The following is a 12,679-nucleotide window of genomic DNA, read 5'->3' on the forward strand; positions in this document are numbered from 1 at the left end:
TCTTGCAGTCCAGCAACTGCTGGAGTTTCAGTCCAATGCGCAAACCATGACGCCATGCTGGCTTTATCCTACTGGACTATTCACTGGGGAAAAGAGAATTTGGAATCACAGGAAAGTGGAACCAACAAAAAGCTTCTATGTAGCTACAGTCCACCCTTGCCATACGCAAGGGATCCGTTCTGGACCACCCATCCCGTGTAAAGCAAATTTTGCGTATGCTGGAGTCCCATTTAATTGAATGGGGGCACAGATGTGCCTCTGGAGCATGCACCATTTTGTCGCTCACCACTCACCGCATGCGTAAGCTGGAATTTGCATACGGCGAGGGCAGACTGTATATCCATTGCTCAGCAAGGGATTTGAGATTTTAAGAGAAATATTTATGCTCCCCTGCTTCCTAGGTGTATTTATTCCCCAATTGCTTCATGTTCTCAGGCAGCAGCTACAGGAGGACTTTCCAAGTGAATACCACTGGCGGCTTGATGATGGGATTTAGCTTATGCTCAGCAAACCATTGCAAATTCATTGGCATTTGCAATGTCTGCAATGTCGAGAAGCAAGAAACCAACATTAAGAGCAGAGCATAATGTTCCCATTTAATTAAATCCTTATCTGGAGCAAACAAATATCCATGAACGGGTTCATTGTTCCCTGGACTCAAGTGGTGTCAAGTGACGGTCCCATCTCATTTCTCCCTGGAGAGTCTTATTTAAGGGCGCTCCGATGGCGTCACCTGCATTTAACAAAGGGCTTCCCTTCTCCTCCAGGGCCGCCTATTCTAATTAGCTGAGGACTAATTAATAAAAGGCCACCCTGCTCCAGCCCATCCTTATCCTGAGATCGAAAAGGGATTAGTCAGGAGGCAGAGTTGCAAAGAGATGACACAAAAAGAGGCATTAGTGGGAATTTTCTTAAGCTGTTTTCGCTGGTACAGAAGGACAATAGCTCTTCCTACTTAAGAAAAAAAAATCTGTACTCATCATGCACAATATTAGCTGCATGACCATATTACTGATAAAGGAAGACTGTGAGGGAAGGGTGGAATTAAGATGGAAGAATTGCTTCTCCCGGTGCCATGTTCACTCATAACCAAAGCTACCCAAAGGTTTACATAGGGCACTAGTTGAGTATAGCCTTGTGGCTTGACAAAAATGTCCCAAGAGAAGTTACTCTACTGCTGCTACTGGAGTTTAAATTTCACTGTCCTTTGACTCATTCCCCACATGGCCAAGAAAGGGAGTGACCCCTGCCTTAATTGAGATCCCTCCAGAATGACCGAACTATGATCGAAACAAGCAGAATGGGCACTACATCTGCAATGGCTGATGGGTGGAACATTAAGAACTAGAACAGGGGTGTCAAACTCACAGGGATCAGATGACTGCATTTATCACCCAACAGCTATCAGGCAAGTCTACCCACAATTTCTGCTGCAGGTAATGCCACCAGCAACAATACCATGATGACCCTAAAAACCTCTGGACCTCTTAAAGACAACCCTCTGATAAGATGTTGTCCTCCTGAGATGTTCTGAAGAGTTGGAGACCCTCCCAAACGCTTACCATGTGTATGCGTGCCAACAAACTTGGAGAAAAATGAAATACATGGTCTTTTACGCCCACCCTCTTCATTTTACAGTCCTACAATCAGCACTGTAGTGAAAGTGAGGAGTTGCAGAGTCCTACCCTCACTGTGTTTGGATTAGTAGGGGTAGTGAGTATGACTGGCATCCTGCTAGTGGCATACACAAGCATAATTCCACATTATGCTTGGGTAAGTTTTGTTTTGGTCACTGCAGAGGTTGGTATTCCATTTCTCCCTCTGCAGCAACCAATGCCCCTTCCCCAGCCTCAGACCCACCATGTCACAGTGATAGCTGTCCCCAATGGTCATTCCATTGCTGGTGGAAAGGGAGGACTGGAGAGGCCTAGAATCGTAGAGTCATAGAATCATAAGAGTTGGAATAGGCCTCCTGGGCTATCAAGTCCACGTCATGCTCAATACAGGATCTCCAGTTATCTTGCCTCTTTTAAAAGATGTTCAGAGAAGGAGACTCCACCAAATCTCTTGGCAACAGGTTTCCATTGTCAAACCACTCTTACTGTCAACTGGTTATGTTCTCATCACTAGACCCAAGCTGATGGCATCATCTGCTGAGACTTCTGAAGGACCACAGAGGATCTTGGCAGAAGATGTCCCCAGTGTGCACCTAGATATGGGGACATACTGAGATGCTTCTCTAATTCCCTCTGTTCTGTTCTCCAACAGCCATGGATTGTCCATTGAGGGAGGGATGACTGCAGTGACACAGTGAGCCCTGGGATTGATGACAGTGGAGCTGTAATAGAGTTCTAGAGTTCTTCGCATGGAACCCTTATGCATGTCCATCTATATATGTCCATCTACAATCTCAGTTGCAATCTGCCACTCTGCATGAGCTTCTCTCAGCTTTGCTGTGATACTCAGAAAAGCCAGGGGCCAGAACAAATTTTTATAGTGACAATATGTATTATTGTGAACAAGGCCTGCCGTTGTGCATGGCATTTTGGAGATGGAGGCTTATCTTGAATAGGCAAATAAGATTTGTTAGCTGCACAAATGACCAGCTGTGGGAGGAAATGAAAACTGTGCGCATAGATTTGTTGATGGGAATCAATCCAGATTTGCCTGGATTTTTGGATTCCACCTAAGGGATGTAGCTATGGGGACAGTCATGATGAGTGCCTGCTTTTTAAGGAATACTATGGGCACGAAGAAAAGTTGGACTCCCCTTTTCTTAAATGAGCATGGTCCCCTTTTCTGATTTTGTGACATTTGCAGGAATCTTTGTTCCCCTATTAAGTCTCATAGAGGAATATTATACCATTGGATGGAGAACAAAAATGGCCACTTCTGGACTAGGCCAGGGAGTTCCTCTGGCTAAATGTTGGACACCCCTAAACTAGGCAAGGAAAGCATCTGAAAGAGCCTAGTGGAAGCCACAAATGTCACAGAGAGAAAGACGAAAGAGGGCATTCAGCTTAGCCACAAGACGCATGAATGTCACCAATGGCCCGGAAAGATGGTCTAACCTTATAGGCTACCCGAGCTGGGCATTTCTTTCCCAGTCCAAGTGGTGGAGACATGTGTCTCAGCATCTCGTACATGTCTGTGTAACTGATGCGCCCACTTGAAATCGGATGGAGGGGATGGGACGTGAGAAGCAAAGGAAGAAAGGAAGGGGATAAACCATTGACAAACAAAGGAAAAGGAAAACCAGGGAGGAAAGGAAATGCAGAGAAAGGGAGAGAAAGAGATCGGTCAGTTAATTGGTTTGCTTGTTTGTTTTCAAGGAAGAAACAGAAAACAAAGAGGAGGGTTCAATCAGATGGTTTCTCCGGTTTCATCTCTTTAGATATCTCCTTCCATCTGTTCACTGATAAAGAAATAATTCAAAAGAAAAAAAAAACAAAGAAGGTTGAATCCTCCTGAAGTAGCAGGACAGAAGGATTGATGCCGGACCAACAAGTGGGAAGGGAGAGGTTTGGGAACCACAACTGGGTCACGTCAGGGTTGGGCTTGTCTGCATTTCCGCACATTGTGTGTGCATCTTTCAAGTGGTCATACTTGTCATGCCAAGGAGAGCTGGTAGGGAGTGTTATGGGACAGTCAGCTGAGATGGTGGTAAAACGGTCCTTCTGCCCTTTGTTTTACTTTTTGCAGAATTCAAATCCCAATCCTAAATTAGGATGCAATTCCAGATTGGACTGGTGCGGCCATTAAAAGTGCAGAAATGTCTAATTTATTTCTCCTTTACATAAATTGCTGTGGTTGAGAGAGAAGGAAGAAGAAGAGAAAGACTAAAGGAACTGGGACAAAAGGAACAGATAGAGAGAAAGGGAAAGAGAGAGCAAAGATGAATGGAGAAGGCAAGTAGAGAAAGAGAGACAGAACTGGGGAGAGAAGAGAATGAAAACAAAGAAAGTGGGCAGAGAGAGAAAAGGGAGGAAGAAAATGCTGGAAGAGGAAGAAATGAGGGAAGAGAGAGAGAATGAATAAGAAAGGGGAAGAGGATGATAGAGAGAGTGAGAGGAGAACTGAAAGAGAGGAGCAGAAAGAGAAAGGGGGAAGAGAAAGAAAGAATAGGTGTAGCTGTGGGTCTAGGTTGAGTGGGGAGAAAGAAATTGCCGCTTTTGCTTTTGGCTTCTGCCCGCCAATGCCATGTATCCTTTATGGCAGTAGAGTACAACCTCTGAAGCCTCCATCTGTCCTCCAAATCTCCAGCCCTCCACATTTTGTGGGTCACATTTTGTCTGAAAAACACTGCCACCCACACAGCCCCCAGCATCCCCCAAGTACCTCCATTTTCATCTATAGCCCCTCTCAAAATGGCAACGAGAAGCGACTTCCAGTTGCCATTTTGAGAGAGACCATCGAAGAAAACTGAAATTTGGGCTGGCTGTGGATCGGAGGGTCCGTCGCCCACAGAGAGGCCTGGAGGGCAGAGTCCGAACCTATCTCTCATGCCGTTGCCTACTTCTACCCAACAGAATGATTTCCATGGCGCAGTTCTTGCACCCAGAGCGAGATCAATGTTTTGGAATCTCAAAAGTGGGATATAAAGAGATAAAGAAAACTTCCTTAAAATCTGAACAGAGCAAATTGAAACCATGGGTCCCATGCTTTTAATGCTTGACTCTGAAATTGTGGAGTGGCACTCTTGACCCCAGGATTCATATATAAATATATATAGAAGCTGACTCTCTCACAAGGCTGCCCATATCCAGGCCAGTGGGATTAAAAGAGTGCGTGAGTAAAGATGCATCGAAGGGGAAAGGGACATGGGGAGAATCATTCCTGTTCAGGCAAAAGGTTAGTTGACATTCCATTTACTCTCTTCTTTGCCTTTGCAATTCAGACCTTTTGATTTGCCAAAAATAAATAAAAAGGGTCCAAATCAAGGCAAAAAGATTGTCAAAAATCATACACTTGTCAGGGATTTTTTTTGGTTTTCCTGAAATGCCAAACCTTGTATGCCACCCTGTGAGGGCACTGCTTTCCTAAGCCCAGGGGTGGAGCGATAGCGCGTAATAAATTGTACATTTCCTTATAATGTATCCGGCAACTGGAATGGAAACAAATATATATACATTGTTAAGTACAGACAATACAGGTGAGCAGAAACAGGTCTTTCCCAAAGTGTGCATGTTGCAATCCTCCTGGAAACATATGCGAAATCCACATATTTCAGAACCCTTGGGTTTCGGTTCCTCCATTTTGAGCCTGAAAGGAGCATCTCTGCGCTGCATTGAAACAACTCAACCTGTCTGATGGAGCAACCATTGGCATGTCCTATTGCCTTTGCGTGCCTTTGAATCTTTTCAGACTTACAGTAACCCTAAAGCTATCTCTTTAGCAAGATCAGCCCTGAAGAGGTTTGCCACTGTCTCCCTCTAAGGCTGAGAGAGTTCAACTTGACTATGGCCACTCAATGGGTTTCTCCATCTAAGGTGGATTCAATATATGGGTTCCTTGAGTCCTAGTCCAACATGAAAGCACTATGCCATGCTGGATCCCATTTCACCAAGTTGGGTCTCTAGGCATGATCACTCAGTGGTGGGTCCAATGTTATCCACTGAGACTTATTCCCAAATTATGTGAATAAAACAGTGTTGGGATGGATTTGCTGCCCAGATTGGATTCCATCTTGGTTTTTAACCACTGGAAGAAGCACAAGACTTTGGGAAATGTACTTTTTCAAACTCCCAAGATCTCTTAACCAGTACGATCGCTGAAAACTTGGGCACCTAGAGTCTCCCAAAATTAATTTTCCCCCAACCTCTGAAACCACATCAGTAAAACCTTGCAAATAAAATCACACCAAGGTTCATACCATCACACGCATGAGCACAAATAGCATCCAGGAGAAAAGAAGAAAAAAGGTGCAAAAGCATTGTTTTTTTTCTTACATCATCAACTCCAATTTACAGTGACTCTATCATGATGTTCCTTATCACGATGATCCTTATCAAGAGCTTAGCAAGGTATCATGATTCTTGGCAAGATATCATGATGATTCACAGCAAGATCTATTCAGAGGTTTACCACTGACTTCCTCTAAGGTTTGGAGAGGGCAACTTGCCCAAGCGTTAATGGCTGAACAGGGATTTGAACCCTGATCTCCCAAAGTCCTGGTCTAACACTCAAACCACTACATCCCAGTGTATCTCTACTCATATTGTACAGGTTAGCAGACGTCATGATGAATTGCTCTTATTTCTGTTTGTTTTATTTACAAGAGAGGTGGACAACCATAGCGGGTCTGGTGTCTCCATTTGGTTCTGGGAGCTGCACAGACTGTCAAAAATGCAAAAAACCAGACAAATAATTAGCAATATGCTAAACTTTGATGGCAACCAAGCTCTGTTTTGGCAGCCACCTCACTCTGCCTAATGTCAGGGCCAGCTAAAATTCACATGTAGCCTCCCCAAAAGCTGAACTAAGAAAGCCACCAGAAGGAATGCATTCCCCAGGTTTCTGTGTCATAAGCTGAATACTGGAATCGCAGAAATGCCTACTCAGAAGTATATCTCACTAAGATTAATGAGACTAGTGTAGTTGCATATGGGATGGAAGTGTAATCTAACCAGGGTGCCTGGCATAATAAATACATATATTATTACAGTGCCAGTTTTCGGGAGTTGGGTGTTATAGGCAAGAGGCTATACATACCAGGCAGCTGGGTCATACTCGGCCCACACGCGAACAAACTCATCCAGATGGTGGGGTCCTAGGATGGAAGAGTCTCGTGTCAAGTACTCAAAGTTGTCCATGATAACAGCCACAAACAGGTTCAACATCTGCAAAGGGGATGGGGTGAGGGAGATGAGATCGGGCGGAGGGCAGGGAGGAGGAAAGACATTAACTGATATTATTAATGAGTGGAGGCAGAAATCAGAAATGGAAACAGGAGGAGGAGGAGGAGGAAGAGGAGGAAGAGGAGGAGGAAGAGGAGGAGGAAAGATGCAAGCTGAAACGTCCCATTTTTCAGCTGTTTCACATTCAAGAAACCAGATGGAACAGAACCTTGGATAGCTTTGGGGGAAACCCAGAGTAGCTGTTGCAAAACTCAAGTATGGTTGTGTCTACCAGAAATTGATGCTACAAGAAAGTCCATGCCTGTCCTTTTGCTAGGACTTGGTTGTGGGGTTGAGATAGCTTCACCAATTCCATCAATTTCTTGTTCAATGAGTTTGCTCAATCCTACATCCCACCTCTACTCGATCTCAGAATGTAGATACATTACATCCTTACAGAAATCTCATGTCGCTTTAGCTGTCATGGTTTCATCCTACAAAATCCTTGGATTTGTAGCCCGACAAAGCTTGGTTTCCCTGTTAAGTGGCTCTAGTGCTGCAGTTCAAGCAGAATGGACTACAGAATTGTAAGTGGTCCCCAAACTACCAATCCCAAGATTCCTTGAGATGGAGCCATAACAGTCAAGGTGGTATCTAAATGTTATAATTATACTGTGAATACACAGTCCCAATTTATACGGGTAAAACTCTAAACTTAATTTCAGAACATGTGCTGCTTGTCTCAATGTTGTCTTTTTTTATGTGCATCTCCCCCAACACACATTTTATTGAGAAAACTCTGCAAAAAAAGCCAAATACTGTATTCACGCCATCGTATTTAGAGTTGCTTCGAGATTCTTTTTGTGCAGTGTTTTCCAAATGCACTGCTGCAATGTGGCAAAACGTCACCAAAAGGGAGCTGAATGGCTGATGTTTATAGAAAGGTGTTGCTTGGTTCAATTTTTTTTTTAGTGAGCCAATTCGATTCACGCTCTTCGTACTAAAACACAGGACGGGCTGCTGTTATTCTTTACTTGTTCTACAGTTCTGGCCTCAAAAAAAGTACCCAAAGGTTCGTTGATGTGAGGGTTCATTGATGTGAAGGTACTGGGACACAAGCAGATGGACTGACTCACCAGAAAGGAGCAGAGGAAGATGAAGGAGACAAAGTAAAAATAGGCAAAGTCACTGCCACATTCATTTTTGTTGAGGTTGGAGAGCTTGTCACAGGCCTGGTTGCTTAGGCATGCCAGCATGATTTCATGCCAGGCTTCTCCGGTGGCACTCCTGCGGGCAACAAATGGAAGATGTGAGTCAGTCTCGCTCCGTTGTGCCAACGCTGACTTTCAGAAACGGTCCACGGTTTTAAATAAGGCTCTGCTTGGAGATGCTGGCGATGAAACCTAGGACCTTCTGCGCACAAAGTGTGTGCTCTGTTACTAAATAGGGACATACTTTGAGCGCTTTTCATCTCGCTATGCCAGTGAGTTTTCAAGGCCTATCCACAATACTCAAAATAACATTCTCACATGGTTGGTTTGTATGGAAACCATTTTTTTTCTATGCAGGAAACAGCATTTATTTTTGCTCAGAAGTAGTCCTAAATTGGAACCACCATGTAATTTTGGATGACTTTTTCATAGCTAGGTGGCAAGTGGTGCAATGATTTGACTTTGCATGCAACAATGATGTTTATGAAGCTTTGCGTCACTGAAAACCATCCACACCTAGAACTCTTCCATTTGCTGCATTTGCATTCGTATTTCTAAGTGCCCAACAGAAAATTTTAAGTTACTGAAATCCTAACCATTATCTTCATTTTGGCCCCTATCACAATAGCCTTTCCTCCCTTTCTGCTCGATGCTTCTCTACAAATTGCAATGAAGGCGCCCTGTCTCCAAACACAGCATTTCCATTTAGCTGACCAAGACTATTAATGCGCAGCTGTGATCTTACCAAGCTTTCATGCAAAATCAAGACATAGGATTTTTTTTTATACATTTCAAGACAACACTGCATCCAAAACACTGCCTTAATGGAAGCTGAAAAGATGGCAGAGAAACAGGAGAGGTTTTTCTTCTTTACAAATACACCCACACTTCTGTCACAGCGGATCATTTCAAGTGGATGCAGAAGCATCTCAAGGTTGCAGCCAATTTCTCTGGCACTAAGACATGTTTCTAAGAGTCCCCCAGGTTTCCCTTCAAATGTTTTCCCCTCTCCAAGAGAAAAGGGCATTTCCGATCACAGTTGTAGCTTTCCTTCACTCTTAAGGAGGCAATGGAACATCTCGGGCTGAAAGTATTCCCAAAGAGAACTATCAAAAAGGGCGAAGTTTAGCCCGGTCCACTCTTCTGAAGCATTAACGGCTGCTGGCTTTGACTGAAAAGCTGAGTCCAAAGACCAAATCCCCGTGGTACCTCCTCCTACCCTTTCAAAACTCCCTAGGCTGGAAAAGGGATTTACCGGAAAAGAAGCATCAAGGCCTGCAAAAAGGTTTGGAAGTTGTTGTGCCGATTGATGGAGCTGTCATCATCCAACGCAATGTTTCCAAACACCTGGGAGGTTCAACGGAGACAAAAGACGATGAAAGGAAAGGTTCTTTGGCATCACACGAAGCCAACATTAACAGGGAAGGAAAGAGAATTGACAATGGTCCCAGCTGTGACAAATAAATACTGCAGAGATACTGATCTCAGAATCTGTGCCCAGTTGTTCTGTGATACTACCTAAGTGTCACAAGTAGTGGTGGCATCCATCATCTTAGATAGATTTAGACAAATGTTTGGAGGAGGAATGGGAAGAGAAAGGGAAGGAGTCTGTCAATAGCCACTATTCTCCATCTCTATATAGAACCTCAATGTCTACAGACAGTGAACCAAAGCACCCAGTTGAGATTTAACTTCTTTTGTTCGCTGGTGGCTGGTGACTTTCATGTGACACTGAATCTGCTCTGGGTTTTATTCCAAGCTTCCATGCTTCCAGGAAAGTTCCTTTAAAGTTTAGACTAAAAACCTGTGGTTGGTTCAATGCCCCACAGACATGGCAACCAGACCCTCCCATCGACACATTTACCTGCATCCCAATGATGGCGTAAATGAAGAAGAGCATGGCAATGAGGAGACAGACGTACGGCAAGGCCTGCAAGAGAGGAAAATGGGAAGCATCAATACTGGCACAAGGGCAATGCATTTTCTACATGGTTATAGCTGGACAGAGATCCACAAATATGCATTCCTTTCTGGTAAAATTCATCCTTGGATTTTGGAAAGCGGAGCGGGGAAGTGTGCTGGTAATGGTACAGGCATTGGCCAATAGCACCCATTATGGCCATATCAATATTTAAGAGGATTGCCCAGCAGTAGAGCATGGGAGCAGGATCTGTACCTCATTGAGTTAAGGATCCCAAACATCTTTGAGAAAAGCTATGACTGTGTGCGCATTGTGCATAATGGATGTGCAGCTGCACACATGTTCATTCAGAACTCCGCAACGTGGCGAGAAGACATTCCAACGGGAAGCATTTGGGATGCGGAGCCACATCTCTTTGGGTGTGTCTTTGCCTCACCTTGAAAGACTGGACGAAGGTCCAGAGCAGAATCCGAATGGTGTAGCCCTGGCGGAGAAGTTTGATGAGTCTCGCCGCCCGGAAGAGTCGGAGGAAGCTGAGGTTGATGAAATTGTCCTGCGGAGAGGAAAAGGGTTTCGTGTCCTTCAGACAAGGAGGGGATCGGAAGCCGAAGCCCGCAAAAAAGAAAAGAAAATTACCGGATTCGCGTTCTAAGCAGCAAATCGGCCACCAGAAAACCTTCCAAAAGAAACATTTGTCAGTGCAGGTCACTCTCCACATGCAGCATGTTTGAGAAAACCCCTCTCCATAAGCGTCCCTCCCTCAGCTACGGGGAAGGTTGCAAAAAAGGGGGTTTGGAGAGAGAAAGCTGGAAGGGGAGAGACACAGATTGAGAAAGAGCCCTCCAATGGATTCCTGTTCCCTCTCCCCATACATTAAGAAAAGCTGATAAATTGATATATTACCAACCAAGGGTGTGCTATGGTTTTTAAAAATCTCTAAAATCTGCCTAGATTGAGTTGTAAACAATGGCAAGAGAGGTCAACCATGAGCCCCTTCCATAACAGAAGGGTCAGGCGATTGCCCCCAAACATCTGTAGGCAAAGAGGAAAGCCTTCTACAGACTTTCACCAAAGAGGGATTTCTTGCAAATATGGGGAAAAGGAGAGCTGGGGGAACATGCTCCAGTCCCCAATTCTCCATGTTGTCTGTGGAGTGCTACATTTAATGTATTAAATATATTGAACACTAGGTTCAATGTGACGGTTGCAGAGCTCTATGTGACGTAAGACCTTAATTTAATCCTAATCTCACGGGGCAGTCCAAGAAGTTGCCATCACATGTGCTAACATAAAATGGATGGCAAGGGCGAGCAACCCCCAAGGGCTGGTTTTGCAGCCCTAAACCCTAATTCATTCTCCAGATCGTTTTTCTTCTGGCCAGAATCAAGGGATGAACTGGCTCCCTTGGAAACGTTTAGAAGTGGTAACTGATCGATATGTAGTTTTAGGAACAGGTATATTTATTCCATTTTGTGTCGTTTAAAACATTCTCATTTTGAAAAGCAAATCTTTACAGAGCTGATAACTGGTTTTGTAATAGGCATCTACTGTACATAGCTGACTCCATAAAACACAAGGGAGTGGTCCACCTATGCTCCCTTTAGGGTCCTCCTCATTGGTAAGAGAGGCACGATGGGACCACATATACTTAGATCCTTCCAGATTTACAACCAAGCCCTCTTTAGTGAACGCCTGAAGAGGTCCGAAGTCATGGATGGAGGCCATGGAAACAAATGGGAGACTTCTAATAAGGTGTCTCAGGCTCCATCCGCACTGCAGAATTAATCCAGTTTCACACCATTTTAACCACCATGGCTCCTGGGAAATATAGCTTGTTGTGACACCAGAGCTCTCTGACCAGAGAAAACTATATTGCAAAGCTACCATTCCCAGAACTCCATTGCACTGGGCCGTGGCAGTTAAAGTGATGCCAAACTGGGTTATTTCTGCAGTGCGGATGCAGTCTTGGACAACAGGCAGAAGGCCAGGACAAACTGCCTATAGAAATGGGATGGATTTTAAAATAGTTGTTGAGCCCTTTCAAAGCTCATGGTTCTAAACTATGCTAGAGTTGAGCTTCGGTATTTTCTCAGCCTTTGGGTGGTCACCTACTTCTCTCAACCCTCCATGGATGGGTCTGTATTTTATTTCTCCTGATCAAAAACCAGGCACCCGAACATCATTTTTTAAAAACAAATGGTGTTAAGGAGCCCACTTACTCCATCTATTGATGGAGTAGCTTGTTGGGAAACCAATTCACCTGAACAGGCAACGTGAGCAACCTATTTTGAGGGAATGTTCTTTCTCAAAAGCCCCATTTCAAAGTCTGGGTTTCCTCGAGAGCAAAGGGGGGGAAATCACATCCAGAGAGAGGCCTTGGAGACAAAGCTTAGCAAGTCCAAGTTCTGCCTGCTCCCACCCAGCAATGGTTTAAAAAGAAACTAACAGATGCCTGCCAAGAGGAAAGCTGCCCCTCACACGCCTTGCTATCTCAAATGCACGAGGCTCATGGCTCTTTCCAGCCACGGATTTCAAATGCCAGCCAGGCAGAGATGGTGCCAGCGATGCGACATTCCACTAGTACTGTCCAAACTCAAGAAAACCAACCGTCGACATGCATTTGGCTTGCCTGGCTTTTCTTTTTTTGCAAGCAGCTCTCAGATTTGGGCGCCCACCCCATACCTCCTTAAGAGTGAAGTCGTCACATAAAG

The 12,679-nt window shown here is 44.5% G+C and overlaps 1 protein-coding gene across 8 annotated transcripts in view; it reads right to left on the reverse strand.

Moving 5' to 3' along the window:
* The window catches only part of LOC149308021 (voltage-dependent N-type calcium channel subunit alpha-1B-like), a 170,986-nt gene that overhangs the window by 18,553 nt on the left and 139,754 nt on the right, over positions 1–12,679 (reverse strand). For 7 of the 8 annotated variants that reach the window (XM_089534922.1, XM_089534921.1, XM_089534919.1 and 4 more), the window contains 6 exons: positions 10,405–10,521; positions 9,912–9,977; positions 9,303–9,394; positions 7,973–8,123; positions 6,712–6,839; positions 3,072–3,168 (listed from right to left, as the gene is read on the reverse strand). In XM_089534922.1, coding sequence (XP_089391048.1) covers positions 3,072–3,168; positions 6,712–6,839; positions 7,973–8,123; positions 9,303–9,394; positions 9,912–9,977; positions 10,405–10,521 — 651 coding nt within the window. The remainder of the gene's footprint in view (positions 1–3,071; positions 3,169–6,711; positions 6,840–7,972; positions 8,124–9,302; positions 9,395–9,911; positions 9,978–10,404; positions 10,522–12,679) is intronic. The other variant, XM_089534918.1, reaches the window with a different exon arrangement.

This window comes from Sceloporus occidentalis, unplaced genomic scaffold, assembly GCF_023333645.1.
Source record: "Sceloporus occidentalis isolate IW3139 unplaced genomic scaffold, rSceOcc1.0.p SCAF_8, whole genome shotgun sequence".
NCBI lineage: Eukaryota > Metazoa > Chordata > Lepidosauria > Squamata > Phrynosomatidae > Sceloporus > Sceloporus occidentalis.